At 43.6% G+C, this 23,877-nt stretch overlaps 1 protein-coding gene across 1 annotated transcript in view; it reads right to left on the bottom strand.

Moving 5' to 3' along the window:
- Positions 1-1,387: 1,387 nt before the first annotated feature.
- SATB2 (SATB homeobox 2) overlaps positions 1,388-23,877 on the bottom strand; it is a 128,482-nt gene continuing 105,992 nt past the window's right edge. Inside the window, exon 11 of the mRNA XM_054277672.1 lies at positions 1,388-4,400. Coding sequence (XP_054133647.1) covers positions 3,945-4,400 — 456 coding nt within the window. The 3' untranslated portion in view covers positions 1,388-3,944. The remainder of the gene's footprint in view (positions 4,401-23,877) is intronic.

Consider the following 23,877-nt stretch of genomic DNA (forward strand, 5'->3'; position numbering starts at 1 on the left):
CAATTAAAGTATTTGTGTATGAGTGTGTCTTTCTCTAAATATTATTTGGCTACACACACAGAGGGCTCATGTATAAAATTCTCTCCCAGTGAAGTGAGTGTTGCTTCTCCTTTAGTTTCTTGTCCTGCTGGCAGGCAGAAAGGACAGACACCCAATCCAACACCATCAGCACCCTCACAGCACCTGCAGGAGAAGTTTTCAAGGCCAGTTCGTGCCCTCTGTCACCTCCCATGCCCATGAAGGCCAGCAGAGCCCCAGCCTTGGGCCACTACCAGCAAAAGACTGCCCAGAGTTCAGAGCAGAGGCAGCAGAGCCAGGCACCAGATCTGGCTGTGCCAGCCGAGCGCTCCCACGGGAAGGGCACGGGCAGCCCAGGAGCCCTCAGGGGTGAGTGCAGGGACAGCAGGTGTGCACCCCAGAGAACAGCACAGCACCCCACAAAGGCTGCTGTGCACAGCCTCAGGTGCCCAGACATTCCCTGAGCACACAGAAAGATGCTTGGTTTTCCCTGGTCTCAGATTAAATACAAGTGGCACGCAGGTGGCTGGGTACACAAAGATGTGGTTACTCCTGAACCTCCTCTTATTTTCTCAAGAGAGCACATAGACATTTTATATAGAATATAAATAAGACACCAAAAAGGGAAGAACTATTGTATTGGAACTACAGAAAAAATAAAAAATGGTCTTAAAAATTGCTGTACCTCAATTCCTAGACAACTCAAGTCTGATGTGCAGTATATGATTTGTCTGCTAGGATTGAATCCAGATACTTACCACTTTGTTAGCTTAAGAATTTTGAGCAATTTTTTCCATTTATCTGTATTCTCCCCAAAAACATTTCACACATTTCTCAGATACATCAATCCTTCCGGCATTCCTCTACGCACTCAGTAGGATGCCCTGCTATAAATATAATAAAGCCTTTTATTATGTCCATTAACCATGGACATGTGTGCTCCAAAAGTTTCCTGACACGCAGTCATTTGTGGCTTTCTAATTATAAACAGAAAAAAAATCTACCAGTGAAAGAAGACAGCAGACTGGGAGTGGATCTTTAAGTGTGTGTTTTGAGTATATTCTCCGACAGGCTGAGGGCACCCCCACCCTCCTTCTGACCCCACCAGAAACACCCAGTGCAGGCACCTACGAGTGCAGAGAGCCACTGGCACAGCAGGTTAGTCCTGGTCGTACACATCTGTCACCTGTGCCAGCTCCAGGTTTTGAAAACCTTATGCAGGTTTTCAAGATCCAATAATATTGATCAAAGCTTTTTTCAACAGGCAAAAATATGCCCCCTCCATCTTGCAGACCTTGTTCCACTTGAACTCAGGAGAAAAGAAAAAAGGCCCAGTAAATTACTTGACAAATTAAGTCATATTTATTGAATGCGTTTTATTTCAACAACCAAAAAATTCTAACAGCCTAACAATGCACATAAGTTAAAAATTAATTATCACTTAGTGATAACGAAGATAAAGTTGATTTACATGGAAAAATGAACATTTACAATATGTTAATCCTTATTCACATTGTTGATACCGCAATAAAACACAATTTGTTTTTTTTATTTTTTATTTCACAAAAAAGGCGGAAAATTGTGCTTTGTTAAGAGGCACTACAAGAAAAGTTTCTTTCTCCAAATAGATATTATATGATGGATATTGAATAAATAGACATATATGCATTGTAATTCGCAAAGTTCTGGCAAGACCACAGGCTAAAATGCCCACAGATTCACTTAGAACCACTGCAAAATTGGCAGTGAAATTAAAAATAAAAAGGCAAGACTCAGCATTGAAAAAATACCTAATAAAATTTTTGGTTGAAGTGTAAAAGATACCAAATGTCGATGCCATCATCAGATGAACAACTTACATAGCTTGGCAAAATTCAGTTTCCTTTCAAATGTATGGAGTGATTTCAGCTACAGGATAAGAAGACAGTTTTGAAAGCGTAGCTCTGAGAGAAACATAAAGCAGCAACCATCGAAATTCTGATTAAAGCTGCAGCATACTACAGAACTAAAGGATGAAGAGCAAAAGGGGCATTAAGTAAGCAACCCACCATAATTTTGCAAAGGTATATGAAATTTATGCAGAGATACTCATGTTTCAAACATTAGCTCTGAAAAAATCTCATAAAAACTCCAGAGGTTATTGAGCAGCTAGAATTAGCTTGTATTGCAACGTCTTCTCCCTGTATATTGTCTGTTCTGAGTAAATATCTACACGTAGAGGTTTGTTTTTAGTTTTTAACTCCTACCTTTTATACCTTTCAAATATATAAATAGTATTAACAGTTATATTACATTGCCTGGTGTAGTAAACAGAAAGTAACTTTCAAAGTGATATTGCATGAGGTCTTTGTCAAGATTACATGAAAAGCCCATGTGAAAAAAGGAAGAAAAAAGCCAGAAGCCTTGTCGGTACCGTTATGGCTGCAGTTTACAGGCGTCTGAAATCAATCCAGCTGCAAGGTGAGGTCTTTGTCTCGGAAATCATTGCACGAAGTGAAAAGTAAATGCTACTTGGCGTCTCTCTCACGGGGTGCCTCAGAGCGGGTGGATGCTATGGCAGACTGCAGCTTTAGCGCTCGGGCCATCCAAGAGTCAGTCGGGACAGGCTCTGCTCTGTAGCTGCTACCGGGGCAGGCTGCGAGCCTCGGCCCGGCGGGACCTGCGGCTGAAAACACTTCATTGCACTGGCACGGAACGCGGGACACGAGGAAGCCCAGCTACAACAGGAGCTCGGGGAGGCTGCGAGGAGGGCGAGCGGCAAGGCAGCAACGCAAACCCTCGGGCTGTCAGCGATTTACCTGGCCAGGGTTCTCGGGATTGTGGCATTGTGTGTCTCGATGTAACTTTACATATGTGTATGTGTGTGTGTGTGTGTGTGTGTGTGTTTCACTTCAGTATAAACAAAAAGCAATAACAAGAAGGAAGCTTATAAATTTTAAGATCTGAAACAGAGAACAGGTAAATAAAATCCACGGTAAAATGTGGTTGATAGTATGAATTCCATACATCAAATCTCAACACATTTATCTTTTTTTCTCTTTCTATAAAGACCTCGTTAATGGACAAGTCTTCTATGCACTGCACTTCTGCTTTAGTCATTCTGAATCCCATGAAAACTCATCTGTTCACTACAGGAAGGACTATCTGGAGAGTGGAACATGCTGTATCCTTATAAGTGTGCATTGTGTTCAAAGTACTTTTAACTTACTAGTTTTCTTTTTAAGGTGCCCTGATTTGTTTTTCTATTTTCTCTCTTTTTTTCCTCTTTTCTTTTTTTGGCAGTGTTGATTTATGTCTTTAAATACCTCAAAAATTACCCATCAAGTTGCCAGATAGGAAGCCATATAATAATGAAAAAAAAAAATCAGGGATAAACATAGAAAATAAATAGGAATTCAAAAACAGTCACCACACCCTGAGAGCAGGAGGCAGTTTATCAAAAAGCCAAAGCAACTCATTGTGAAGTGGTTTTAAAACATAAACAAGTCTCATCTTTAAAGAACTAATTTCACAGTCTATACTTTCAGGTTGTAAAGTTCCGTCCCATGCAATTTAATATATATATATATATATATATATTATGTAAATATATATATACACACACAAAGTTGTAAATTTCCCTTCACTGATTTCATAGGACTTTTTCTTCCCATTTACTTGCTAGCTGTCCCTTTCATAAGTGCAAGATTGATGAAGGCATAATCCTATGTGACTACAACGATTGCTTCAGTCAGATGTAGCAAGTGTAACACTCGAGTGTCTGTGTCAAGGCGGAGTCTGATCGGGCAATGCTGAATTCATTCGGTTTGCACATGGATCGTGCGCAACGGAAACAAACAAACAAAAAGGAAAACGAGCAAAAAAATCAAAAATAAAACCAGAAAATCCTTGGATCAATGTATTGCTTTCTGCACTCCTATCTCACATTATCTCTGGTCGATGTCTGCTGGAGCCGCCTTGCTTTTGTCGGGATTCTCCTCCTCAGCCTCCACTTTGTACATTTCCTCAGAGCCTTCCTCGCTGTCGTTCTCCTCCGACTCCGTCAGCAGCTCCTCATCCTTGTACTCTGCCACGTCAACCACCGTTCCCAAGTGCTCTTTTAGCTTCCCGTGGTGCTTTACGTGGTAGCGCTGGTTCTGGAAGAATTTGATGATGGTGTGTTTGGGGAGATCCAGCTGAGCAGAGAGGGTGTGGATGGCTTCCTGATCGGGGTACAGACCCACGTCGTGAATAAAGCTTTGAAGGATACCCAGAGCTTCCAAGGAGATCTTGGTGCGGGATCTTGGCTTTTTGGCACAACTGTCCTCAGCAGGTGGAGGAGGAGCCTCTTCTCTAGGTGGGGAATTCTCCTTGGCAGGCTGGGACTGCTGTCTGTGCAGCACCTATAAGATCAAACAGACACACACTTCACATGCTGACCCACACGGTGCTTGACATAAGGGCACTTGAACAGGTCTGTACACAGGACCTCCTTTGCTCTGGTCAAGAAAAGTACAATTAATGTGCATTTTCCACTGCCCTTCTCACCTGTAAGACAGCTACACCTGTCTGCACAACCACAGACTGCAAGGAGGAAGTGATATAAAAGGCAAATTATATAAAATAAATGCAAACCCAAAAAATAAGTAAGAAATACAAAATATAAGTAATTAAAAATATAAAATAGCCAAAATAAAAATTAAGTCAAAAGGTATTACAGTCTCGTGGTCAAGATGATTGGCCAGTTGCCCCATCCCAGAAAAGTCATTCTCCTGCTTTGCTCCTCTTCTACCCATCCTTGTTTCCTCTCATCTTTTCAGGCTAGACTTTGACCATTTCTTCAAGATTTCAAGTACCACAAAGGCCTAGGCACATGTGGGATTGTCAGGTTCTACTTTATGAATAATGCTTTTGCATTAAAATCCATCACAACTACTTTATGGAAGAAAAAAAATATAAGTGCAGAGATTTGTTAAGATTTCCCTTCTCTCAAGAAAGACAGTAGAGTCAATTCAGTTGTTTGACATAGGTGGCTTTAATGTGTCTCCTGAACAGATTTCTCTGTATTACTTTCTCTATAGTAATTTCACTAGTGGAGGAGTTCTGAGTTCAAATAATAATAGCCCTCCATTCTGAAACACCCTCTGGGCAAACACACTTTGCAGTCTTGTAACAGATTTTCACCCACAGTATCTCCTTTTCGGCAAGTTTGAAGAAAGCATATGTAGCTCTTAATCTTCCTAACAGCCACTTAAAATGACTAAGAAAGGGCCTCGTGCAACCCTTTGATTCCAGGGGAAAAAATACCTGCTCTGAATTGTTCAAAACACAGAGGAGCTCCATATGCTTTCCTTAAAACTAAATCTATACAAGGGAGATTAACAGAAAAAATCCCCTACAGGATTGAGGGCTGTATTTGCCCAGGGGTTTCTTCAGATACAGGGAAATAATTATTAGAGCTTGACACTCAAAGGTAACAAAATCAATATGGATAACTATTTTCTTCCACAACTAAGAGGGAATTCTGGCTCTTTATCCAAGAAGAAAATGGCTTTGCTGCAAACTGTAACATCCAGAGAATCAACCTTACATTAATGCTCTCTAAAGAAAAACAACCAAAACCACAAGGATAAATAATGGAAATATGCTGAGAACTTGCACTGAATTTTACACACATACCGAACCCCCAGTAAAATCCTACACTAGTCAAGTTATTACCGCAAGAGGGAAGTCCACTGTGGAATATCAGCCTGTTATGCAAATAAACGAAAAAGCTCTGTGCCGAAGAGCCCTTTATTCACTTCCTCCATCAAACGTTCCTGCCATAACAATCTGTAACATCAGCCATCTCCAGTCACAGCTTTTGGGAAGCAGATCGCAGCCCGCAGGCGCTGCCCACCGCCGAGGAGCTGAGCCTGCCGGGGATGCTGTGACCGGCCGGGGCTGCAGCCGGCCCGGGCTCTGCTCCCCGGGGATGCTGTGACCGGCCCGGGCTCTGCTCCCCGGGGATGCTGTGACCGGCCGGGGCTCTGCTCCCCGGGGATGCTGTGGCAGGCCGGGGCCTGCTCCCCGGGGATGCTGTGACCGGCCCGGGCTCTGCTCCCCGGGGATGCTGTGACCGGCCCGGGCTCTGCTCCCCGGGGATGCTGTGACCGGCCCGGGCTCTGCTCCCCGGGGATGCTGTGACCGGCCGGGGCTCTGCTCCCCGGGGATGCTGTGACCGGCCCGGGCTCTGCTCCCCGGGGATGCTGTGACCGGCCCGGGCTCTGATCCCCGGGGATGCTGTGACCGGCCCGGGCTCTGCTCCCCGCGGGGCTGCGGCTCCCCGGGCACGGAGGCAGCGCCGGCACCACGTCCCGGTGCCTCGCTGAGCAGCGGGGGTGAGCGAGGGCTGGCCGTGCAGGGACACAGCTGCACATCCTGCTGTCCCCACGGGCACAGCCGTGCCAGGACAGTGGCAGGAACAGCCCAACACGGAGCAGCCCCGCACGGACAGCCGAGAGCAGGTGCCAGCACAAGACCTGCCGCCCGCGGGCGAGAGCTGAGGCAGGGCAGAAACACCACAAACTTGTTTCGGTGCCAACGTGAACATTTTCCTCCCAAGCACGTAAATACTGAGGGTGCCACAGAAATGGCTAACCAAGGAACGGGGGAAAAGGGGGAGCTCAAATGGAAATGACAGATAATCTGATTTATGTTTTATTACATCTCTTGCAATAAAAGAGCATAATGTTCCAATGAATGGAATCGTTCAGCTGCTCTTTGAGGATTTCTTTTTTGTCCATGGATTGCTTTCAAAGAGAAGGGCTGACGTTTCCAAACAGAGGGTTACAGATGAGGGTGGGATCCGTACCTACGTCAGCGGGGAGCACTGAAGGCAGCAGAGCCAGGATCGCTGGCTCTAGCCAGGGACCAAGCCCCATAAATGTGTCACACAGACCCCACCTAGCCTCCCCTCTTGTGGCTTCTGGCCCCGTCCCCTGACAAAGTACGGCCCAGAGCAGCCAAAATCGAAAGGATTTAACACCACAAATAAACTGCCAGGGAACTTAGAGACAGCGTCACGCAGAACGCTGCAAGCAGCATTGCTAATCAGAAGCTGGATTCAAGTAGCATCTAACAGAGATAGAAACACATCCAGAAAGGGTGTGAATTACTCAGTTCATTCTTGTTGGAGTTGGAAAGGGGCTTTTTTTTCCCTTTTCAGTTGACAAATAGCATGAGAAATGATCCAGCTTGAAAAATGTTACAAGACTTCCAATCAAATATAATGATGAAAAAATCCAACAAAATACGGGATCAGCAGCAGTAAAATGTTTAATTTGAAGGAGATGAAGAGATGCCTACAGCATCTATAAAGCAATCAGCCAAAGAGAGGGCTGAGTGCGGGAGGGAAGAATAATTTCAATTAACCCTTCCTTTTCCAGAGTGACCTCTCCACCTTCTCCAAAAGGGAAAATGCAAAACCTGGGTGTTATCAGTGTAAAACACTTGAAAAAGGTTGTATTTTATTTCACCTCCTGTTATCTTAGGAAATGAAAAAACTAAATCTGCTCTTATAACAGATAAATTTTATTATTTTACTAACTTCTGGGGGTCTCCTCTAGATTGCCAGTATCATTAACAAAGGATTTCAGCATCATTATATTTTTCAGCAACAGAACTTTAGCCATATACAGAGAGATGGATAAATGCACAGGATGTCCTTCAGATCTGGGCTGTGGTCAGTTTTACAATCCCTTCTGACAGGACAGAGAGCACTCTGTGCAAACCAGATCAACTGCTGAGCACACAGTACAATATGAAGCCCAGATTACCTTTATGTTAAATATTTGCTTTAAACTACCCTTGATTGATGAGTATGCTGGCCAGTTTGAGTGATTGGCTTACTTCATGTCTGGCTCTGCATGCCACAGCCTCACAGAGGAAATGGACCATTCCTGGAGTTACAGATTTTTAGATCCTGGGTCATTAATAGGCTCCTACATCTGCAGGTAAAATTTCCAGCAGCTTCACACACTGCTGTGCACGCCCTGCCACATCTCTTTGCGTTTTGGGTCAGTGCTGCTCTGTCTCTGCACTGCCAAGAAGGAAACATCCCTGATCCTCCATGTACAGGGTGCATTTCCCAGTGACCCCTCGGTGGCGGCCAAACCTACCCCAAAGCACCACCACCAAAGGATGGGCTTCTGAGGTAAGGGTAACAACAATGGCCCTGCTCAGCTTTCCCTTCCCCAGGAAAGCTGCTGCTGGGCTCAGAAGGCCCCATGCCCCCCTTCCCCACTCCCATTTCCACCCCACATGCCCTTCCCCACTGCTCCCCAGCCACAGGTGGGGCAGCCTCCTCCTCCTCCTCCACAGCCTGCACCATCTGGAGCTGACTTCCCTTCCTCTTCCTGACTTCTCATCTACTTTCAAATCAAATGTGAAGATACAGATTTCCTTCCATGCCCAGAGGATTTATTCTTTTCATTCCTTCAAGAGATTTAATTCTTAAACTCTACAGATAGGCATGGCTGCCTTTCAACATTTCAGAACAAAGTATCTCTGGCAGATGCTGCTCCATGAAGGTTCATTCAGGTAGACATTCTCCTCACAGACAAACTTATCTTTCTGAAACAAATTCACCAACCCTGGTAGAAAACTTGCAAGAAAATGACTGTGATGGAAGTTGACTTTAAATGATAAAGTGACTGGTCTTAGATCGCACTGTACTGAAATATGATTTGAAGGCCACAATGAAAAGCAGCTGGAAGCCATGTGTAAAATATAATAGTACATGCCTACAGGGAAGGAAGTGAGATATTGAATGATTGAATTTAGGAGAGTATATAATGTAGTGTATCATTACGGGAGTGATCAGGATTATTTGTAATAAGCTAAGGGTTTGTGGTCTATCTAAAATCCAAAGCCAAGAATTATCGGGGGAAGGGACTGTTGCACTGTTTTACATGTATCCACTCCCCATGTTTCCATGTGCTCCCTCAGGAGAAAGCTGACTTTGGCATTCCCACAGAAAAGAGAGGTGAGCAAACCCAGCTGTAAGATGAACGTCAAGCAATTGCAGTCTGTGCCTGTACTGTATTTAATTTTGGCTGGATTCACTATGCCACTGATGTTTATTTCCATTTCCACCCACTTTCTAGCTGGAGCTACACACATGACATTGGTGAGAGGCTAAGGGAGCCAAGCAGGAACACACACACAGACCCGGGCACCACCAGCAGAGAGGCACCAGCTGAAAACACTGGCTCTGGGACACATCACCCTCCATTGCCTGGACAGCCTTTTGAGCACACTGGAATCGGGAACTGCATTTCTATGTGAAAACCCCAAGCTCTTTTGTTTCCTAGTGTGGTTCTGCCCTTCCCTTTGCAGAGAGGATCAGTCATGAGAGCTCCCTTCTGCTGGGATTTGCTGAGATGATGAGGTGCCCCTTGCTAAGAGAAACACCAAAAATGTTACATTCTTGAAAGACTCTGCATTTGCAACAGAAACTGCCCTTGCTGAAAAGGCACCATCTGCCTCTGTGCAGTCAATGTGAGCACTGACAGGTACCTTGATGGCATGTGATAGTCAATATCAACTTTGATAACCCAAACCCACAAGGAGCAAAGTTCAATGGACTGGCCTTCTCTTTGCCAGAGGAGGTTTAAATTGGATATTAGTGAAAGGGTTGTAAAGCATTGGAACAAGCTACCCACGGAAGTGGTGGAGGCACCATCCCTAGAGGTGCTTAAAATATGTACAGATGTGGCACTTAAGACATGGCTTAGTGGTGGACTTGGCATTGGTGGATTAATGGTTGGACTCGATAATCTTACAGGTCTTTCTCCAAACCAAATAATTCTACCAATCTAGTCTCAGTGGTGGGGTCTCACCTTTCAGCTTTTCTTCACCTTTACACTGTTCTCATAGTCAGCCGTAACACTGTATCACATCAAGGACTTCTATGCCAAAGACAGCAAGACTTTAGCCTGCTTAAGGACTCCAAAATAAAGGCAGAGAGAACAGACCCACAGTACAAAACATAGGTGCAGAACCCTCATTTCGTGCATCTAACACCAGTGATCTGTTACTGCCCTTACAATTGCTCACGGCTCATCAGCAGGAGCTGCCACCAGTTTGACTCCAAGCAAAAACAACTCACCACACCCCTCCTGTCAGCAAGCCACTGGAAAAGCTCCTTCCCCATGGCCAGCTGAGCTCAAAGGCACAGCAGAAGACAGGCTTAAACAAGGTTTTCAGCTGCATTTTACTGAGCAGCACCTCACCTCTGTAAGCTGAGAGCTCCCATGCAGTGCCCGGCTATCCTGGTAAGACTTTACTGAAGAGACAAACTCCATTTTGTTGCAACAAAATCTCACACTGAGAAGGAGATGCTGTCCCTCTTACCAGAGTTTACAGGAATAATCTACAGGAGATTATCTATTCAAATAAACAGGCTTACACTCCCTAGCCCTGGTCTCTCTTCACATACAGAAATGTGCAAGAAGAGAAGAGAGGCAGCAGCTGCCATAACCAGGCCTCCACCCTCAGCCTCCCAGGCTGGGGCTCACAGGGGTAAGAACATTGATTACACAGCCAAGACTCTTTACAGGTTTCTAGGAATGTCTGTACAAGAAACTGTAGCAGAAGTTACAATTTGCACCTGTGTTCATTTCTTTCCTATTAAAAATGTGGTTCTTAAGACTACTCTTTTTTCTTCCCTTGCAAAAATACATTCATTTGGGTAAACACTGCAGCACTAGTTGCAGCACCAAAGGAAGTATTTTCTTTGGGCTCATTCACAGAGTGATTTCACACCTTGACACCATAAAGCTGTGTTAAAGACTGCGGTTTAGTTTCCTTGCTTTTCTTGGATTATACAGTATCCTAAGGTCAAAACTCAGGGAAATCCAAAACTGTTATTAAAAAAGAAAAAGTATCTATGAAGTGATGACAAATTGCAGACTACAGGTGTTAGATTACATTTTGACTCCAGGCAGGTTTAATATACCTTAGTTTCCTTTTACAATTGCCCTTAGCAGGTACTGTTATCGGTAAGGGATTTAAAAAAATATACGGTACTCAATAAAAGAAGACCGTGTCAAAAGAAATCAATATGAGCGTGCAAAATGGTAGGAAGTCTGACATGGATAAATATGTTCACTTTCATCTAACTTCAGTCTGAGCTTCTTTTAATTTTGTAGCTCAAATGCTGGCTGCACATCCTGTGCATTTTCCAGTGCAGCTTAGTAATTGCTTCACAAGAGCAAACACCCTTATTAGAGGTAATTATAACACTTGTCTGTGATGTGATGGACCCCATCCCATGAACGCCAGACCAAACCAGCCAACGAGAACTGGTGGCTACACACCACCTTGTAGGCCAGCAGCCCTGGGTGCCATTCATTTTGTCTGCAAAGACAAAGCAGTCACACATGAAAAAAACCCAAATAGTCAAGCCTTTTCTATCACTCTTCATCTGTTCCTGACCACCAGTGGAGACACAATATTGGATCAGACAAAATGCATATTAAAACTATGGGCTCCGAGGTACAAGTCACGCCGAGCTACACAAAAAGAGACTTAGAGAGGACTCTTGAGGAGAGAAATGAGTTCCACAGGGAACCCAAAGTCAAAGGCAAGTTTGGTTTCCAGGCTGGAATGTAAACTGGTTGAACTGATTCATTCCAACATCTTTGGAGCACACTCGCCACATGCTTCCCTTTGCTTTATGGCAGCTGCCTTGCTCAAGGGCAGGAAATAGGCAGGGATTTGAAAGCATGGCAAGACACTGAACACACAGCCTCTGAAAGAGCAGCCCCATCCTGCAATTCTCCAGGACCAAACTATCAAAAATGGTCAAAAAGGTGACAAAAAACGCAACACAAATTTTAAAAACCCACAAAATTTTCAGTTGTACATTGCTTTTGGCATCCCACACAGTGATAAGCTAAGCAAAACATAATTAATCTTGACTTGAAGTCAGGGGGAAGGTGTCTCTCCCCCTCCCCAGCACACACTGCTCCCATTAATGCTAACAGGAGCTTACCATGCATCAAAGAGCAAATCCACCACAAAACATTTTTAAGTGCTATCATCACTGAAGATAAAATATAAATTACAGCCTGATTACACTGCGTTGCTAAGAGGCCACATGTGCATCATAGCTTGCAATGACAACTTCAGATGACCAGATAACTTTGGGACAGGTCTAAGAGGTTACTGTAAAACATCTGTGCAGAGGAATCTTTCCTTGTCTTTGCTTTCCTTTCAAGAAGCTGTGGCACTGCTGTCTGCACAGTTGTTTGAAGAATGTTTACAAATCAGCCTGACAAAGAGAAAAAAAACTTCTGCCACCACTTGACCACAATCATGATCTTATTCTTCAGTAATGCGTGGTTTATTTCCCTTTCCTGATCTCTGTTAATAGACAGCACGTGCCTACACAATAGCCACTATTTTGTCTGTATAATGTTAAAAAAATAAATCAGAAAACTCTGACAATGCAGAACAGTGTCCCGGTGTTTCCTGGGGTAACTGCTCTCCCTTGAATGCTAACTCAACTCTTCCCACAAAAGCTCAGGCACAACTTTCATTGCTGTGCAAGTGCCTGAGAACTGGCTGATTTTATGGGACAGCATAAATGAGCTCATGCTGATGAACATTTATGCATTAGCTCTGAATTTCCCATCTTGGGCTGGTTCAAGCCAGACCCTTAGGTTCACTGCAGAGTAACTGCAACCAGCACTGGGTACCTCTTTCTCTAATACCTGGCTGCAGCCTGGGATAGCTCCCAGCAGCTCCTGCCCAGCCCTCAGGTGGAGCTGGCACGTCCCTCCTGTGCCCATAGTGGAGTGGCCAGATCCGCTCCGGCTGCTGCTGGCACAAACCAGGGCGCTGGTGACAGAGCGGCCGATGCGGTCAGGAAGTGTTGCACAACCTCGCTGCAGACTCTCTCCTGAAGGCATTGCTGATGGATGGCTCCATTGTCTGGGGATGGGGCACAGCCAGCACAGCTGGCACAGGGGCCAGTTTGCTGCACCCCTGGCAGGCAGGCAGCACTCTGCTGGCCCTGGAGAAGCCACGCGAGACTCTCTTGACTGTAACCCGTGGTAGCGAGGCAACCTCATCCGCAAGGGAAAAAGCAACAGCCCCAGAAACACTGCCCTTCTTCGAGGTGATGCTGAGTCCCTGTAAGGGGGACTTTTCACATCTGTGTGCACCTTAAGGGCCACAAACATTCCAGTTAACACTCACCTTCTCCAAAACAAGACCATAAGCTCTCTCGGCCTCTGACTTGCCTCTTCTGTGCTTTCTCTCAGAGCCCCAGCAAGGCTCCCTGGGGTGCTATGGTGTGCAGAGCTTTGCTTAGCACTTTACACACAGAGCCAGAGCTTGGTTATGGCTAAAGGGAGGGTCTGCCAAAGATTTCTGGTCTATTCTGCATTTCCCCATCCCAGTCCTGATAATCCTAATGAGGAACTGGCAGAATGCTACAGGAACTAAAAGGGCTTTTAGTTTAGTTTTCTGCAGACAAAACACTTTGGGTGTCCTCTATGCCTGCTTGTTTAATTAACACTACACACGTTCTCCTTTTCTTTAGAAAATCAGAAGAGTATTTGTGGGCAGTGTGAGCAAGATCTTCACTCACAAACCTCAACCTACAGCCATGCTTAAGGTCAAGCCCTAAACCCCTAACTATGGTGGCATGAATGGCGCCATATAATCATGTTGTTTTCCAGTTACTCAGACCAGGAGTAGGCACTGCATTATTTCAGGAAGGATATGTTTGGATTAGACACTGGATTCTGGTGGGGGGGTAATTATTTGTCCCATCAAACTGTTTTAGGTCCTTACAGATGGCTATTTGCGGTTTAAAGAATACCCAACTGTACTGCTAATTTTTACAATGGGAGCAGTTAGAAGTCAGGAGAACCTGACTGTTATGGTTAGTGAAAATAGCAGATTTGTGCTGATAAAACACTACTCAGCATGTTTTTTGGCTTTTGAGATGTAACCACCAATGCACTTAATAACAGGACTTGTGCAAACTATACTGTGTGAATCAAACACATAAAAGTATAAATATTCCTTTTTTTAGAAAGCGAGTCTTAAAAAGTGCATTATAATCAACTACCATGGTAAAAGCAAAATATCCAGTATTACCACACACACAACTGGCATAATGTGCTTTATTATACCCTTAGCTTGAAACTAGATAAATAAAAATCAAATGACCAAAGTACAGTCTCCTGCACAGATTAGGTCATTGAAGACAGGACGCCTCAGAGAATTAGATCTGAAATCCTTTATCTTCCTGGTTAAGCTCTAGAAAAGGTGAGCATGTGCAAAAAACAGAGGAAGCTACCCTGGCATCTCAGCCCCATGCTGTTGAGCTCCATGTCTCACTACTCTGACCTGTACCTATTTTACAGATTCTGGATGCTGGTAGAAAATTACTTTATAGAAAGTCAACTGCACGTGCAGTTTATAGTCACAGTTTTTTAGTTCGTTTAAAATAAAACAGTTTAATGTAAGGCCAAAGGGGTAGTATTAGGACAGAGCAGAAGATGATATTGTTACGGCCCTGGGATCCATCCAGCTTTGCTGCTGACTGCTGTGGGGAACTCCATGGACTTCTCTGTCCATGGCTGGCTGCACACATGTAATCACAGGGGTAAAGCTCACGCTTAACACAAGCCTGCAGCTACTGTACGTCTGAGTGCAAGAAGCCACAGGCTTTTGCTAGAAATGCAAAACACTATTCTTTGCTTCAATAAAGTTGGGATTGTGTGGCATTTTTCAGTCAAAAATCTTTTGGTCAAAAATATCGACTGAGTGACATCAAAGTATTGACTAAGTAAAGTCTACTTTGCCAAACTGTATGCCTGGGGCAGCAGAGGGGTGAATATTCTGAAAAAGTTCAAGCAGTTGTTTAGACATTTTTCATGAAACAGCATATTCTGGTTGCTTTTATTCAGAAAAATTTTTGCTCTTCAAGTTCTTCCTATTTTCCTTCAAAGCATTATGTTGCTTGTTGCTCTGAACTGCCGCAAACCTTTTTTTTTTATTTGAACTGAAAATAATAATTTAGAAAGGACCAACATATTTTTTTCTTCCAGCATTTCAGAAATGTCAGCAACCCCTTTAACTCAGCTCAAGCAGTTCTATAGCTCTAGGCTGTACCACCCAAGAAAGAGCAGCTCACTACCCACCTACCTCCTTCACCATCGCATTTACTAAGGGCTGTACTGATGGGAGCTCTGAAAGAACAAAATGTAATGCAGTTTATAAAAGGAGATGGATGAGAATCTTTTCTATCTCAAAATCCAATAAAGCTTATGATTTTTATTGCATGTGGGAGTCCTTTGGTCAATGTAACACTGATTAGCAGCTTGGCCAGTAAGTCTGATAAAACCACAAAGTACTTCCAAATATATTCTGGCCAGAGACACCTGGGAGCAAAGTGTGAGTGTTGCAGCTGATGGCCCCAGGGTCACACATGTACCTTGGGATTTCTTCACTTGTTCTGTCCTGTCTGGCTACGGTTTTGTTCCATTCTCTCCAGAAATAACTATTCCAAACCTCTCTTATCCTTCAATCTTCCTAAAAAGGGAGTATCATCTCAAAACTATTCCCCCTCACCCTTCCAACATGCATGAATGAAGACAAAAGATTTACAACCTGATTCAGGCAGGGGTCCAGACTGGACTTTAATGGATCCCAAACATAGCAATGCAGCATTCTTACTCCTCATCTCATTTAAACAAGAGAATACCAGGAATAACACTACTCCAAGTCAGCAGTGCTTCCCTGGTGCTAATCAGGCCATTAAAAAGGCATAAGAAGTTTGTTTGATGCAGAGGGACAAAGAGAACCACAGAAGTGAATCAAAAACCAGGGAAAAATTACGAGATTAAAAGTAATAATACTCCTTCCAGCAAACCACAGGCTGAATGCATCATCAGTGGCTAAAAGATACTGCAGATCTAGAGACAAAAACATGTCTCCTGACTGCATGAAGTGTAAATTAAATCTGCTCTGATACAGAAGCATTTCCTTCACATGGCGGTTACTCACTGCCATCGGGAAATCCAGACCCTTTGCTGCAAAGGAGAACTGCCACAGCTGACCCTCCCTGATCCAGCCTGTGGAAAACACACACGCTCCGAGTCAACAGTTGGAGGGAAAGGAAGGAAAACCCAAATGTGGCAGACTTGCTAGAAGAGATTTCCATGGAGGTTTCCTCCCCAAATAAGCAGATGGTTTCCAGTTAGTCAGGGTCAGGGACTGCCCGTGTGGTTTCCTGCCTGCTTGCCTTTGTAGCTTATCTGGGCCTCGTCAAGATATGCAGTCCGAAAAAATTAGAATGGCTAAGTACAGGAATTAGGGAAACTAAATACAAATGAGCTCTGGTCTGCACTTGTGCAGAGGAGCAGAGGAATGTGTGCCCGCGGGTGGGATGGAGCAGCAGTGCCGACCCCTCTGCCAGGGCAGCCACACTGGGCTGCAGCCCTGCACATCTGCAGGTGCCAGGTCAGGGCTCGTTAATGCCGCAGTGCCTCTCCAGGCACCAAAGCTGTGCCTGACTCCATCCAAAGCACCCTCGGCAACAGCCCAGCTGCTTTCAAAGTACCCCTGACGTCAGTTTACAACCCTGCCTGCTTTAACTGTGGTGCTGCTGCCCAGCAGCAGCCCAGCTCCATGGCGTACTCCCAGCCCAGCTCCATGGAGTATTCCCAGCCCAGCTCCATGGAGTATTCCCAGCCCCGCTCCATGGAGTATTCCCAGCCCCGCTCCATGGCGTACTCCCAGCCCAGCCCCATGGAGTATTCCCAGCCCCGCTCCATGGAGTATTCCCAGCCCAGCTCCATGGAGTATTCCCAGCCCCGCTCCATGGTGTATTCCCAGCCCAGCTCCACGGCGTACTCCCAGCCCAGCTCCATGGCGTACTCCCAACCCAGCTCCATGCTGTATTCCCAGCCCTGCTCCACGGCTACGAGATTTGCAAAGCTCCGGGCACACACTGGCTCTCGTAATGCTGTGCATGGGAGCAAAGCAAAACTCCACCAGGAATGTATGCACAAGCTGCCATATGGAAAGGGCATTCTCAAATTAAACCCTGAAACCCAGATGAGATCTGAGCGAAGGACAGTTTCACTTAAAGGAAATGTCTGAGGTCAACCAGCAATTAACTGAAAGGTTCTGATTGAATACGCTATTGACTGCGCTCACATCAGACAGCTTCCTGTTTATTATACCTTATGGGCTGTCTAGGTGCCAAGACATTAAGCTGTCAATAATCTATTAATACTAAACAGCTCCTCCCTCCGCACTCCCCCCTTGCAAATCCTCTTAGGCTAAGAAACTGCACTAAAAAGACGGAAATTTTTGAAGTGAGATGGAAATTAGCTTTTTAGGGGATTTCTTTGCTTGGATCCAGCTGAAAGTACAGCAACATTCATAAACAATATAACACGCAGTCTATAACTACATGGAAAAAATTGTGTTAAAAAAAATCAGCCATGATTGAGACCATATCCTGAAATCTGGCTTTCTTTTCCAAGACATCTTTAAACAGTCTAAGTTAAATTTAATTAACAATTTACAACAAGGAGAGAGAAGTTATTTAAAGACAGGCCTACAGGTCCTTAACATTCAGTGTCTGGGAAACAGTTGTATATAAAAAAAAAGTTTTAATGAATTTAATAGAGAAAAGCACTTTAATTAAATGCTGTCAAAGAGGATTGTATTAATGACTGCACACAAAGGAATTTAAAGCAAGCCAAGTATATTTAGCAAATAGGAAGTAGGCTTTCAGAGGCTGCAACTATTTATGTTTCTGCCATTGCAATGCATCTAGGAGATCGTGTTGCCAATTGAAAGCAGTTATGTTATTAGATATGATTTTATTTATTATGGATTATTAAAATTTCAAATGCTGCAGGGAATACATTTATTTCACTTCTCAAATGAAAGAACAAAGATATTTCCTCCTTGTTCAGTAAGAGGAAAAATAGGAGAGGAAATAAATAATAAATAATAATAATAACTTAGCACTTAACTAGTAAAGTGCTGTCCAGACAGATCTTTTTATGGGGCTTGTTGAGTCCTGAAATTTTAGTGTGTCTCTTTCTTTCTGCTACAACTGGATGGATTCACAGTTGCTACCACAGCTTCCCTCAACACAGCACAGAAAGAGGAGACAGCTCTTCCTTCTCATGGGTACAAGGGTCTTCTGTGACACCCTGTATGGTTCAACTCTAAGGTACCAAATCCCATCAAAATAAATCCTGGCTGTGAAGCTTTTGCAAGCAAGACTGAGAATACCAAGTTTTTTCAGATCTAACCATGAGACTTAGCCACATACTGCTCATAAAAAGCCAGAACAATTATGGCTCTGCACTAACACTTTGTGCACAATGCGCTCACTTTCCTCAACATCCACATAATGGAACTTGTAGCAGGAAGGAAGGGGTTCTTCACAGCTCTCTGTGCCCATGTGCCTTGGATTCAAGTTGGCACATCTAATGGGCATGGCTTAATAATCTGAGGAAAAAGCAGCTAGAAAATTTCAAGGGTGTCAACATTATTTTGGACTATAATGGCACAATAGTATAAAACAAAATTTAGCCTCAACTGGAAACAGAAAATGTTTTTAACACAAATTAAATGAGATGGCTGCATCTGTAATATCCAGAATGTGTTCTGTGATTTACCACATCCTTTCTGCCATATGTAATGATAAAAGGTTAATAATGATTTTAGACGATTCAAACTTCCAAATGTTCCACCAGAGGCACCTTATAAATGCTTGTATTCCTTTATTTCTGAACAGCAAATCCTTTTTAAGTTAGGCACCACAATGGGTGTTAGTCCTAAATTACTGGTTTTTAAATGTACTTGTTTGTAGTTAAGATTTTCATCTTCTCATTTGCAATGTGAAGAAGTGAGTAGAACTGGGAGAGAAGTCATTGGAAAGGAGGCACAAGGGGATACCAACTTCCTTTCACAATGTGAGTAGCATCATAAATGATGAAGTTTAATTTTCTAAATACATTATCTGATTTTTGTTTAAGACTTTAATAAAAGTCATGTGTGATGCGTGTTGAGAATGTAGCCTTTGTTGTTCCACAGCTAGGGATCTTGCAAACAGCTTCACTTTGTCTGTGCCAAGATATTTTGGAATATTCTTTGAAACACTGTAAGCATAGATGACTGTGAGAAAAAATATGTGCTACTGTACTTCTGGATACTTCATGCGTGAGAATAGTGCATGCACATGAAAACACTTCTCCTTTCAATCTGCAATTCCTATAAAAGTCCATACAAACATGGAACAACATACACAATATACTGACCATGAAAAAAAACCTTATCTCTGCACACATTACAGTCTCTGAGTATTTCCAACCATTCGGAGAACCAAAAAAAGGAAAAAAAAAAAGGAAAAAAAAGAACACACCAAAGAATTTCCAAAAAAAGACTGGCCCTGGGCAAGGAGACTGACCATCTCTGTCCTGCTCTGTCACAGCCTAATTCTCAGCCCTGCCTAGAAGTTGCACCACTTCCCTGGAGGATGCTGTGCAACACGGAAGGAAGAGTAGCTCCTTGAGGGTGAAGCAGTGCTAAGTGCCCTGGTAGCACTATTCTCAATGGTTTCCCTCCCCATGTAATTTTTATAATTGCCTATCTGCAGAAAAAGACCAGCTGCAATGATCCAGGCCTCTAATTTTATCCTAAGATTTCTGTAGAGAGCTTGAGAATAAAATGTTGCATACAGCCAATAACCTATAAACATTTACATATCTCTGAAGCCTGATACTATAATTTATGAACAAGTGTGGGGGACAGAGAGTAATTAGCAAGCATTAAAATTAAATTAAAAAGAGCAGTATTTTTAAACGCAAAAATTTTCAAATGTAAATGGAACAGAGGCTCATGTAGTGGCTTTTCAGCCTTCAAGGTTTGCCTGCTGGCAAGCTTCAAAGGTTATGTGAATTTAAAGAGCTTTATTTAGTGATGTTGCTCTCTGTGTTTGCTCATCCTCAACCTACTACAACTCCTTACAACACTAGCAGCTTAGCATTTACAACGGGGCCAGGACTGTAAGAAATGAGGACTAAATCTGGTCAGATTGTGTGTGAAAGGCAAAAGGGTGAGACAACAGGGGCCAGAGCTACAGTGATGTCATTTGCTAAAACGACAACTTGTCAGAGCAACACCAACACAAACCACCACCCTGCTGCTCACTGCCAAGTCTCAGCAGTGCTAAATCTGCAAATTCAGATTTTAGGGGAAGCTTCTGCCTGGAGCATTTTGCCATGGGAGCCAGGGCAACCCAAGCAGAGCTGCTCTGGGACAGCCTCACAGGAGATGTACCCTCAGAGTCATCTTCATTGTGAGATGCTGCTGAAGAAAAGCACTACTCATATTCTCAGGGCTCCTTCATGTCCCACCTCATTCCTGCCCTGTCCTCAGCTGATTCTGGACTAAACAAAAGCTGTCTGGGAACAGGTGTCACTGAAGTGGCCTCATGGTTTCAGGTTCTGTACAAATGTGAAAAGGATGTACTATTCTGACAAGACTAAACTTGCCACCACAGGAAAACTTGAAACTCTGCAGGTTTACTTGATCTCCCATTTCTAGGGCTAAATGGAGCAGTACTAAACCTAAACTAATTTTAGAACAGAGGCAGTTTGGCTTTAATTGCAAGTACACTCCCAGCTATCATTCAAGGGGAATAACAGGCCTAATGTTAATAAAAATCAGCAGCATTTTCAGCCACATTAGATATCCACACTAAGCAGAAACAGCTGAGATGGTGCAATAGGCAGGTTTGGCTGTAGCAGTCACAGCTCAGTGCTGTTCCCTGCAACTGCGGCAACTATCAATCATAAGAGCATCCACGGGATACTTCAGAGCCAAATGTAAGGGGGCTGTTGTCTGATTTGTGCCTCTGTTGCCTCTGTCAAACTTGTGCAAGACTCCTGAACTACTGTGACCCATCAGAAAAATGGTGTGCACCAAGAGGATGGGGAATCAGAGCATGCAGCCACAGCTGGTGTTTCAGAATGCACCATCTCTGGCTGTAGGGCATAGGTACTGGAGAAGCATGAGAAAGCAGCTCAGAAGTGGAAGATGCCTGAGAATTTTTTTTTTGCATGTACCACATGTTTTAAAGACAGTTCCTTTACCCTGACCCAAAAGCAGTCACACAGTAGAGATAAATGCAGCTTGAGTGGCATTTGCAATAAATATTACTTTCAGCTTTAACACTGCATAGAAACAGAAGTTACATAGTTTGAGACTTTTTTTAGTGGTTTTTAATTGTTTAGACTGAAAGGAGATACTGAAATTGACTGTTGTCTAATTCTGATGAGAGAAAGAATAAAAGTCCAAGTACTTAACAACTAAAAAAGAGAGATATTCTCTACTCACAAAATTCACAGACCTCATTCTGACACACATTTCCTTCTGTAATTCTCAATCTAAGAAAAAAAAAATCAAAGTGAAACCCTCCCAAACCAAAGCTCTGAGCATTTTGAGTGCAATGAATAACCTACAATACAAGTTTCTCTTGAAGTCCATCTGGATTTGCTGAATACAAGTTGTGTCACCAGTCTTGGCCACTCCTGTCTGAGCAGACATCACATCCAGCCATGGATTAAAGAACTGGAGAGTCAAACAACAGTGGGTAGCAATCTATGGTCTGTATTTTGGGAGCAGAGAAATGACGAAAAAGCAAAACCATCACGGTGCAGCCATTAAGAATGAATCACAGGGCACAGCATCCCCGCAAAAAATGTGTATCAAAACAGTAAGGACCAGAGTCAGAGGGCTAGCACGGTTTGGGAAAGTAATTTTTGCCCAAGTCTCACAGACAACTCAGTCCTAATTTCCAGCATGCAAAATCCCCTGATGTAACTCAGACAAACACAGCAAAACCTCACTGTGCACATCATCCTAAGGATCATTAAGCCCACCATGTTACCCTATGGAATAACACAGCTTTGCTTCACTTATCATCTAAGATTTCCTAAGTATTATTAATTAATATTATTTTTTAAGAAATTTCAAGTTTCACTGGTTTTTCCATCTGTGTGCTATGCATTATGTGACCCATGAACTCCAAGACATTATTTAGAATCAGATATTTCATTAGGAAGCACTACTGTGGTGTTCATCCCCCTCTTCATTACTTCTAGAAAGAGAATATGAAATTAGTTTCATTGGATTGCCATCGCCACTTGCCTTGACCCATTTTTATGAGGGCTCCATGGTCTGCTCTTTTGTATTTCATTGTTATTTCTAAAGTACTCATTCCCTTCTATCCCTCGCAAAATTATAAAATTAGTATTTACTTCTGTGCTGTGTTATTTTCTGCATATTTAAAGAGAGATTACAATGTTTGCAGTGAACACACAATACAGAAGAGCTTTCCTAGAGCTTTTTACTACGCCTTCTTTTATTTACTAATGTTCCTCCACAATTTATGATGTAAACAATTATATACTGCCAGATTTGTCTAAATCAAAGCTTCTGAGAAATAAAAGGGTGAAGGGATGTCATTTTTAAAAAGCGACAAAAGTAATAGTGTACCAGAAAGCAACACTTGATTGCTCTTAAATACATATATACCTACTAGCTTCAGATCTACTTGTCAACTTAGAGAAAATGAGAGGCAAGGCTCCCACATTCTCTGAACAGAAGGTCCTGTGCTGCAGTGGTGGCTCATTACTCCAGAGAACCAGCTTACCCACCCGGACACTCCAGAGACAACAGCCTGATTCATGGCCCTCCCAATGGAGTCAGGTTTCTCTGCCCCAGCAATTAACAATGAATTAGCACTATATTAAAGTGCCAGGCAAGATGGTTTCTCTCTGGAGTGGTCACCTTGGACACAGCAGACAAACAGTGGGAGAAGGGAGAGAAATTAGATTTACTGTGTCCCAGCATGTCTGTAACAAACACGGAATCCCTGGCTGGCAATGGGAAGCAGCTGTAGGCACTTGTCAGCATTAACACTCCAGAAAGGTCCAGTGCCAGCAAACAGCCAGGGAATGGTGGGATTTAGCAAGGGATGGAAAGGAAGACAGGGAAGGAAGGCTCACCTCTGCAGAGCAGGGAGCTAAACACAGAAGCAGGAGGACTGCTTTCTGCAAAGGGACTACTTGGCACACTGCTAAAGGCCAGGCCAGATCAAAGAGCCAGCCAGGATCCCGCTCCTGCTGGTAGTGGTGGGAGAGGATGAGAACACTGCAAAAATGTAATAATGCTTTCCAGGATACCCTCCCACCCTCCAGGAACCTGTGGCTCAGGCACTGTGTAATTCAGAGGTGATGTCCTTATGGTACTCAGCTAGCAACAACCTCACTGCTCTTCTTCCTACCAGCACTTTGCTATTACACCACACTGCATGGAATGGAGGGAGAGCCTCTTAATGGACGCCTCAATTTCCTTAAAAACCAAAAGAGAGGCTGTGCCAAGCTCAGCCTGCATGCACAGCAACATGTAGGTGTAGCATGGATGCCCCATAACCAGCGTGTGAAGGAAAATCCACACTCTGACACGTCCATACGGCCACACCCAGTGCTGCCAGAGAACACAGCCACGTCACAGAGCTCCACAGGGCTCACATTTTATGACTCTTCAGCACAATAACAAACAAATCAAGTATACAGGGAGGAATTTTTTAAACATTCAGCTTCCACTACAGATGTTATTTCATTTCAGAAACAATTAAAATAATTGATTAAATGGATTAATATATGTCCAATGGAAAAAAATGTAATGGAAGAGGGAAAAATAAACATGTTTGGTTTTAAAACTCTGAAGCTAAAGCTAAACAGTGAGGTGCAGGCTGGCAATACCAAACCAGTGAGAACAAGA

This window comes from Melozone crissalis, unplaced genomic scaffold (genome assembly GCF_028551555.1).
Source record: "Melozone crissalis strain CALT ecotype California unplaced genomic scaffold, PUWL_Pcris_2 ptg000023l_1, whole genome shotgun sequence".
Taxonomy (NCBI): Eukaryota; Metazoa; Chordata; class Aves; order Passeriformes; family Passerellidae; genus Melozone; species Melozone crissalis.